This window comes from Orbicella franksi, chromosome 2, assembly GCF_964199315.1.
Source record: "Orbicella franksi chromosome 2, jaOrbFran1.1, whole genome shotgun sequence".
Taxonomy (NCBI): Eukaryota; Metazoa; Cnidaria; class Anthozoa; order Scleractinia; family Merulinidae; genus Orbicella; species Orbicella franksi.
Window position 1 is genome coordinate 35,394,839 of NC_138146.1, and position 10,276 is coordinate 35,405,114.

Below are 10,276 nucleotides of genomic sequence, written 5' to 3' on the forward strand. Positions count from 1 at the left end.
GAGGTGACTGTTAGTTGAGGTTCGACGGCAGTTCTATCTGGATATCAATATATAACACGCTAGCAACTAAAAGGCTGACTTTATTGGACAAAACACTCAACGATCTACTGAAACTAACCACAAAAACGAACAGCTAACACCTGTTACCACAGTGACAATACCGTACTTCTGATATCATCGCACGCCCCTGCAACAAGCGACTGAGTGGCCCACAAAGCTACAACTACCTTACGACATTTTACTGTCCAACTTCAAATTAAGGATAGAGACGAACTCAACAGTTTTTAACACAACAAAAGTAAACAGCCCCGGCAAACAGAACCCCTGCGAAAATGACCCAAAATAAGTACTTTGTTACAAACTCATTGTCGCTGAAAAAAAGAAAATAACAGAATAAATAATAAGTAGAACAATCCTTGTTAAATGCCTGTTTTGACAGTATTAATGAGCTGACCATACTGTGATCATTTTACCGAAGCCGATCCTAGAAGATCATCCGAATTTTTTTTCTCAAATTATACATCTTTCTCGCCCAAGTTCTGAATTGTAAAAGAAAGCTACTCAATAATTCAGTTTTTGATTATTATCAGAGGAAGTAGCGGCGGTCATACTGTCTTGTGCGTTGCGTTGTGTTTCGGATATTTCTGTCCTTATTTAAAACCCGTTGAAGTAAATTTGACATAGTAGAAACGAGATATTTGAGCTGCATCTTACCTGCAGTATGTCTTGCCGGAATCGCTACTTTGTGCGCAGAAACGATCATTCTTTCCATCGCTTGGGCCTGGGCAATAATTTCGAATATTACCACCGCATGAAGAACCTCCTGGAAAACAGCAAGTAGGTTTACTGTCCCAAATACAACAGTGAGTTTGATCATTCCTCACGTCAGAACCCGGGCAATAACTTCGGATATCAGCATTGTCATTACACGTAGAACCTCCAGGATGACAACAAGTAGGCTTGCTGTCCCATACACAACAATGCGTTCGATCATCCCCCTCGTTAGGACCCGGGCAATAATTTCGGATATCAGCACTGTCGCTGCATGAAGAACCTCCCTGCGGGCAACAGGCAGGCTTGCTATTCCACATACAACAGTGTGTCCTTTCAGGAGGGTCGGACAGCCCAGGACATGTGTATGAATCGTTGTAAGGTCCTAGACATCGTGTTATATTTAGACCACGCACTGCGGATCAAGAAGAGGAAAAATTGAAGGTAATGGAAGTAGGGGAATAAGTCGAGCCTTTCTGTATGGAGTAAATAGCGTAAGTCGCACTCGGTCAACTAGTCAACACTGAAGGATTTTATCCTAGTTTTTCATAGCACGAAGCCGTACTAGGAGCATTGCCATTCCCCCCTGGATGGGATGCTGACCCAACACTGCCCATCACCTCCAGCAGTTTTGTTAAGTTTCCTGAACTGGTAGCCATTGCTCATGTATAATACCTGGGTTGAGAGATGGAAGAACTGTGAGGGTTAAAGCACACCGAGGAAAGAAACACAATGACATCAGCCAGAAGAGGACTCTGCCGGGGTTGCCGAGCTCCGCAAAACCGCAAAAATCCGGCACATATTGCGATGTGGGCTAACGAGACTTTAATTGGGTGTTGAAACATCATTAGAGCTATTCGCAATTTACTAAACTACCTGAAACCCGAAGAGGATCGTAAAAGGACCGAAACGCATCCCTCAGGTTTAAAGTGTGCCCTGACACTTCAATTCAAAATTGAAATTGTTAGAACATCGAATGAAAATTGTCCAATTCCAGCCCCAAACCATAACATCTCTGGTCTGCTCGATCTAGAGTCCACGAGCTTTAAACATTAGGTTACGGCGAAGTCAGTTGAAAGTCTTGAACATATAAACTGAGTTGGGCAACAAAAAACAACAGGGACTGAGCTAGACTGAGCGCTGGATGTTTTTTCTTATTTCACGGAACGTGTATTCATTCCTACGTTTATTTTGCACCGAGAAGGTCTGAGAGGAGCAGGCTAACAGAGCATGATAGCAATAATTTGCAAGAATGTCCAAGAGCTAAGAAGTAGAGAAAATTATAACTTCATTGTAACTAGGGTCGATACAAATAAACGCAAGGTTCGCATGCTCGCAAATGCTCGCAAAGACCATTCGATACCCCTCAGCCGGTTGCTTTACTTTTTACTGCTACACCGTGCACTGCTGACGAGACCCAACCAGGACGAAACAGCTGTCCACGGTTGCAATTCTTGGCTTTCTGTTTGGACTCTATCATGTCGTTGTCCTTAGCTTTCCACGTAGTAATCAGCCTTGCTTCATTGTTATGTTTCTATTCTTGGCTGATCAGATCTTTTACAGATCCTACGTATACCGGCAGCATTTTCGTTTGCGGTCCCTTGCATCATTATAATTAGCATTTTTATGCCAGGTTAACTTGTTGTAATCAGGGCTAGGTTGTTCGGAAACCGGTTAATGCTAACCCAGAATTAAAACTCAACCGAAGTATAAATTGTTCTTGAATACAAGTGTTTTTCGCTGCTTTTGTTTTGTGTAGTTTGAGATCATTAACTTAAAATAGAAGGCCGAACACTTTAAACAGAAACCTCACCTCAAAGTTACAAAACTCAACTCAAAATCCTTGCTTATCCTGGCACGGGTTAGCTTAATTGGGCTTCAGGAGCAAAATCTCTATATTAAACTACCTGAAACCCGAAAAGGATCTTCAAACAGTGTACAATCGAAATTCATCCCATGGGCTAAGGGAATGTCACATGACCACAATTCAAAATTAAAATTATCGAAACTATGGTATGTAAAATTTCTGAACCCTAAACTGTCCCTTGTTCACTCAATCTGAAGTCCTTCAACTACGTTTTGGCCAGTTCCTCAACTTCCTCTGAGATCAGGTGAACTCCGTAACAAGCGGTTATTTAGATTGTCGTTTATTTGGCTCGTGTAAGATACGATCGATAAAAAATATCGCTGCAGTGAAGCTTACCTGTGACAACGAAAGTCAGGATAACAAATATGTCGTACAAACGACAATGCACCATCATTGTTTTGATGAAGTCAGCGTAAAATGATCGAAATCGTATCAGCGTTATTATTTATTGCTGGTAGTCAGTAAAATTACAGAAAGGATGTGAAAATATCTTTAAAATGACGCAACATAATAGTATTGATCTGGTCACCATTTAGTCACGGTCACATCACTCTTCTACGCCTCGTCACATCCAGTTTCCATTTCAAAACAACTCAATGTCCTGGCTTGGGCTGGAGTTCATAATTTATAGTTAAATCAAACCAGCTTATACAGCAAGGAGCTATGTTGAGATGAAAAGAGAAGATTAGCAAAATATTTGTGCTGTGCTCAGGCGAATGATCACGTGCACGGTCCCGTGTTTCGCTCCCGGGGGGGGGGGGGCACTTTGGGAATTTCTGGGTGGGGATGTGCCGCCGGGTCCCTGGAGCCCTTAGCCTATACCAGAGCTAGTTCAGCTGAATTTTGCTACCCTATACTAGAGTAAACTCCCCAAATCCCCCCATCTATCGACACTATTGCGGTTGATTTGCGTAAATTTAAACTTGCCAATTTGATTTTTTTACAGTTTTGAGTGGCAATTCCTGGTTTCCTTAGTCTGGATAAAATCTTCAACCAACTAGTCAGTTTTGGGGAAAATGATACCCTATTCTAGACCCAAACGCTCTGATTTATATACCCTATCCTGGAGTAAACTGCTTGAAAACCATACCCTTCACAGCGGCACATACCTATATAGCCCATATATGGCAGTGCCCCCCCCCCCCCGGGGGTTTCGCTTCACTGCGTATCTGACGCACAGTCACAAACAGGAACCAAGCGAGAGGAATTTGGGGGTTGACACATCAAGCTCCAGAATTAAGCAATATGCCTTTTAGCTTCACTCTCCAAAACGGACTTACGCTCCTAATTATTCTCGACTGTCGCTATTATTTTCGTTATTACGCCGCAAAGTGTTTTCAGCCAACCCTTCCCAGCCGCGGAACGAATTTTCCCGTAATAATTTATTCACTAAAGTGCAAACAATCTATAGAATATTCAAATAGCAAACACAAGAAAATACCACGTAGGAATATCATATTGATAAATAAATAATTAACCCTTTAACTCCCAAGCACGCATATACGCGTACTGAGTGGTGGTGCTCTTTGTACCACTTGCGACGGTATGCAGATATTCTTGATAAGCAGATAGTAGAGCTATCCGCGCAACAGTCGGTTTTGCATATCGACGGCATTCTGACGTAGCAAATTGAAAAACAACGTTAATAGTTTTGGGGCAAAAATGGTGGTAAAATGGCCCATTATACCTATAATTGATCAAGGTCCCATTTCCAGGCTTTGCCAACAATTAACACGGAACTTTTTACGGCAGCCAGAAAGAATGTGAAACCCAAAGAGAGTAAAGAGTAAAAGGGCCGCGAAAAAGGACAGGAAAGGGGCAAAAAAAAAATTCGGAACGGGCAATCGCCAAACAAAAAGTAAGTGTAGTAACGCCGTTCGTTGAGCTATTTCATCTCAAAAATAATGTTACTCGGCAATAATCGGTAATGTAAACTTAGCACAAGAGTGGTAAATGCCATTGACATTGACATAAGAACACTCGGGAAGGCATTCTTGATGAAGTGTACTCTTGCATAAACTGCCAATTGTACCGAAAGGGAACTTGCAAAAATTTTCAAAAGGATTTTGCTGAAAAAATCAAACCAGTTTAGTTCGGTTGGTTCGGCTGAGTTCGATAATTGAACTCACAAAAAAGCTGGAGTTCGATCAGTTGTGTTCGATTACCGAACCAATCGCAAACACTCGAACGATCTCGAATGAATGGATAACAAATATCGAAGCTTACCTGTGGCAACGAAAATCAGGAGAACAGATATGTCGTACAAACGACGATACACCATCATTTTTTTTTTGATGAAGTCAGCGTAAAGTGATGCAAAACGCATCAGGGAAATAGTCAGTAATATTACAGAAAGGATGTGAAAATATCTTCAGAATGACTCACTATCATAGTACTGATGTGGTCACCATTTAGTCACGGTCACATCACCCTCTTACGCCTCGTCACGTCACATCATGCGGAAACAGTTTCCATTTCAAAATTGCTAAATATTGTGACTCGAGTCCATAATTTTGAATATTTGAATCAAACCAGCTTATAAAGGAAGGAGCTATACTGAGGTGAAGAGAGAAGATTAGCGAGGTATTCGTGCCGTAGTCAATTTGAAGGCAGAGGAATGATCCTATGCACGTCGTCGCTGCGTATCTGACGCGCAGTCACAAACAGGAACTAAGTGTGACGCCGACCAAGAATCTCCAGAATTGAGCAATATGCCATTTAGCTTCACCCCCTAAAACAGACTTAAATTCCTAATTATGCTCGACCGTCGCTATTATTTTCGTTATTATTGCGCAAAATGTTTTCCCAACCCGTCCCAGCCGCGAAACAAACTTTCTCATATTATCTTAGTAACACTAACATATTATGGAATTTAACAAACAATTTATAGAATATTCAAATCGAGACAAACATACACAAGTAATAGCATCACGTAGGAGTACCATATTGACAAATAGATCATTACATGTGCCACACTGGGGACATTTAATCTAAAGGTTGAAAGTAAAGTAAAGTTGGAAAGTTAACTCTTGTAACAAATGTGCTGGCAATGGTAACAAAAATTGCAAATGCTTACAATTTGACAATTGTTACTAAGTAAATAGACGTCATTAGTACCAGAAATAACTGTAAAGTAATAATAAGAAAATGATTTTTTTTATAATAAAATGCTGCAAAACGGCACTATTACATTGGCAAAATGGTATTATTATCACTCCTATTATTCTTGAAATTTATATTCTAGAATACTGCCAGAGATGCCTGCAAGAAATCACGAATAATTTCATCAAGGTAGTTACATCCTCGTTTCCAGTGTATTTTGTCCTTCCGTTCAACAGAAGAAGGTAAAGCTTGAGGTCCTTGAGCGGTGTTGACAGAACACGTACACAGTTTATGACGAGACCGCGGAGCCGATCCGGGAAACGATACTCTGAAATCGGAGAAATGTGAAAACGCAACAATCACCTGCCATTTCGGACTCGGCCATGCGGGCAAATTTCATGATTGTGGTAACGTCATCGTTTTCAAAAAGCTTCGTTTTCAAAATATTTTCTTTCCACACTAAAACACAAAGCCGGCGGTCTCAAATTCCTCCAGTTTGGAAAGCGTTTTCGAAAAGCTCCGTTTTCGTGACGCAAGGCCTAACCGGAGAAATATAGCTCCGTTTTCAAATCGGTCCGTGTAAAAAGCAGGCTGCAGACTGCAGACCGGGGGTAAAATGCAGACTGAGGGTAAAATGCAGATTGCAGACTGCAGACCAGGGGTAAAATGCAGACTGAAGGCAAAATAAAATATTGATAATAAAAAACACGAGGATCAAATCAAATGAAGACTTCGGAGTGTTCTTAGGCGTGCCCGTAATTTTCTTTCCATAATCCCGAAAACTCAAACCAAAAGGCGTTTCCTAGCCTTAGTCAAACATAATATTATCAACTTCGAGTTCTTGACCTCCCCATTTTGTTGAACCAAGTTTCCCACAAGGGCCCGAACTAATCGTAATTCTACGCATCTTACCTTTGTTTGCGTGTCGGCCATTTTGAATTTTGTTTACGCGATTAGGTCTGGGACCGACCAACTCTTGCAGTGCATTTCCTTCATCCTGTTTTCATGCACAAAGTCTTAATAACATTCAAACCACTGCGTGGCTTAGCTGCTTCAAATGGCTTTGGAATTGTTCGGAACACAAGGCAAGCTAAGCACGACAGCACAACAACAGGGCAAGCTAAACTTGTAGGTATCGAGCCTAGTTTGTGAAAGACATTCAATCTTTGTACTCGACATTTTACGGGTACGAACACTCTTTATTTTATTCTTATGACTCGTTTTTATTATTAATATTTTATTTTACCCTTAGTCTGCATTTTACCCCTAGTCTGCAGTCTGCATTTTACCCTCAGCCTGCATTTTACCCCCCGTCTGCAGTCTGCGTTTTACACTGACCGGTTTTCAAATTCCTTCGGCGTACGTAGTGTGAACGCCTCCTGAATCGCACGTACCTGCTGTGTACCACAAAAACGTGCTGCTTGAATACAAAACTAGTGAGACAATCTCGGATAGTGTAGAGTGTAATTTACGGCTCTGATACAGAAGTTACATAGGTCCTCACCCATGCCGTTCTCTATGAGCGGAATATGAGCGGACAAAAAAACTTGATAAGCCATAATCTTTGCAGTGTGTATGTTTCATGTTTATGTTTTCTTTCAAGGCCAAAAAATAAGTTACAATAAACGTTTGTCGAGACGGTTTTAAAAGTCATTGCAGCAAATGTGACAATGTACTTTTCACGCCAACGTTTGTAACTTGATACTTTTGTTTTCCTCGCCAATGTGTGCAACAAGATACCTTTGTTTCCACGAAAATATAAGAAAGATTTGTATTTTTTACTCACTGCTAGAGATGAATGGAAAATAAAAGTGAAATATCTGCTGAAAAGTCGCAGAGGAACGATTTTGTTTTATTCAAAGCGCAAAGTTTCATTTCACCAATAAACAAGAACTAATCTAATTATCAAATAGGGGAACTGACGTTACCTGAAATATAGCTATTATCCCCGGCCAAAACGAGAGTGTGGTATAACTCAAAAAAAAAAAAAAGGCGGGATCTGAACTCGAGAACGGAGTTTATCACGCTAGCAAAGTTAGAACGTATGCGTCTAACATGTCATGTTAATTCTACCACAAGGAAAAGCACTCAACGTTCGTAACATATCATTCTCGTCCCCAGAGGCCGCGCTCCATTTGGTCAGCAACAAGAATCGCGACCTCTGGTATCAACCTCTGGGAAGGTCCAACACCGGAAGTCTGCGATTCACGGACTTCCTGTCACTCTGCGCATGCTCAGAGTCAAATCTGACAAATCTGATTGGCTGAGAAAGCGAAACGATTACTCTGCGCATGCTCCAAAAATTGGACCTTAACAGAGGTCGCAATTCTTGGAGCTGGCCAAAAGAAGCGCGGCCTCTGGGGACGAGAATGCTAAGATGTAGTCGACTTTGACGATAACTAATCGGCGCATGCGTTTGGAGCAAATTTCTTTTGTTCTTAAGAGAATAGCACCACAAGGGTAGCATGAGATTTGCAAAACCACATATATTTTTGTCAAGTTATCAGTGAAAGAAACGTAAGTACGACACGTTTTGCGTAATGCACACGAGTACCTATAGTTACCCCACCCAGCCCCCTTACAGCAAGGCTAATTGATTAATTGAAATTAATTAATAAAACAAACATTACAGTTTACACCTTATTGTGTTGGTGCTTAGTGCCTTACGGAACAGCAGCCCCCTAAACCATCCCAATAGTGCACTCTGCACTAAACAGCACGCCCGTCTCATGGTGAGCTAAAAGGGAGCTTAAGAAACCACGACGGCGATGCCGAGAACAACGTCGATTAAAAATTGATTGTATATTTTTCCTACGAATCTCGCGGTACCCTAAAGTCATCTACTTTGTTTATCACTGTCAAAGCTATCACGAAACTGAATGAATTCGAAATAAAAATTTAAAAGAGTTAGCCGTCGTGGTTCAGGGAGCTTAAGAAAACCACGACGGCAACGCAACGGCAACGTCACTAAACAAAAAGTTTAATGAGCAAAACAATGGCTGTGCACGTGCGTTACAATTCTTGGTACATTTCTTTGCCGTCCTTCGCAAAACAAGGAACGTGAAATGACCAAGTTCTGCGTTGTCTGGAGAACATAATATTAGACATGACACGAAACTCTTTCTCCTTCATATTTGCTCATCATGGTGATTAACATTTCGGCCAGCGCGCGAGAGAAGCGTTCTATCAGTCTAGATGTTACTATATATTACTATATTTTTAAAAACGTAGGCCAGATTTGAGAGAGCTGTGGAGATCAAGAGCAATGGAGGGGTAGAGAATGAAAACAATTAGAAAAAGTTCAAAATTTTCCGGAGTGTAAGTCTAGTGAAACTATTAGAAAAATATCTGTAACTGCAATCACTTTTTTTTTTAAATTGATGAGCTTTCACATGTTTTATGTTTTCTTACATAATAAATATTGATTGTATAATACTGTATTGTATTGTATACAGTCGAACCTCTCCACAGCGGCCACCTTGGAGACAGGGGAAAAGTGGCCGTTGCAGGGAGGTGGCCGTTATGGGGAGATAGGGGTGTAATATCGCACCTGTTTTTTTTAAATATTGTTCATTGTAACATATCAGAAGATGTGATAAGTTTCTGAACATATAAATACGTAACACAATGAGAACATATATCAATTGAATAAAATAGAAAACAAACAGAAACAGAGACAAACGACACGCAGAACGAATCAAGTTACGTGAACTTTTACAATAAAAAATGAGGATTTTATACACCATTCTTTAGTCGCTAATAAACTGGCTTTTGTCTAGACGTTATTGTGGCGGTTGCGACGCGCCTTAGTGGCCGTTGGCTTTGTGGAGAGGAAGCCGTTTTAGAGGCTTCCTCTTTAAATATTGTAATTTATTGTGGTGGCCGTTAGTGGAGGTTTGACTGCACAATTGTTTATTGCAATCAAAATACTTTCAAAAACAGAAACCAAACATAGACAGAGACCAAGGTGTGGCTCACATTATTATCGCTGTTATTGAGATAGGACCGTCGCAGAGGTTCAATAAGCACTCAATGACTGACCCCAAGGGAAACAGTGAGTTTTGTTTCTCCGAGACCCTCAGTGTTCTCCAAGGCGAAGCCGAGGGGAACGTTGAGGTCGAGGGGAAACAAAACTCACCGTTTCCCGCGGGACCAGTCATTAAGTGTTTTGTTATACCTCCCAACTCAAAAATAGAGACAAACTGCGAAGAAATCGTTTGCTTGACCCGGCTGGCTCACAAATTTGCCGCGGTTTGAAAGAGCAAGACCTGATCACGTGCGAGTCGAAAGTTCAAGTTGTTTCCCTAGGGAGTTAGTGAGCTTTGACCCACGACACGTGACTCGTTCTCCTCCATATCGAAAAACGTTTTTGAGTTGGGAGGTATAACAAATAATGTTGAGGCAAACTTCGGAGAAATAAGCTTTTACTCCAACACTCTCTTCAATTTATTACTTGTCCTTTATTTTCACTGATCTTTTCAGTTACAGCAGTCAGCAACTCTTGACAACTATTGATCTTGACTGATTTTATCAACT

General features: G+C 41.0%; 1 protein-coding gene across 1 annotated transcript; it reads right to left on the reverse strand.

Annotated features, from left to right (window-relative positions):
- Positions 1-274: 274 nt before the first annotated feature.
- LOC145469920 (uncharacterized) lies at positions 275-4,922 on the reverse strand. The gene is made up of 3 exons (XM_081453737.1): positions 4,865-4,922; positions 715-1,186; positions 275-371 (listed from the first exon to the last, which is right to left on the reverse strand). The coding sequence occupies exons 1-3, from the start codon at positions 4,920-4,922 to the stop codon at positions 275-277; spliced, it is 627 nt and encodes a 208-aa protein (XP_081309863.1).
- Between the last annotated feature and the right edge of the window lie 5,354 nt (positions 4,923-10,276).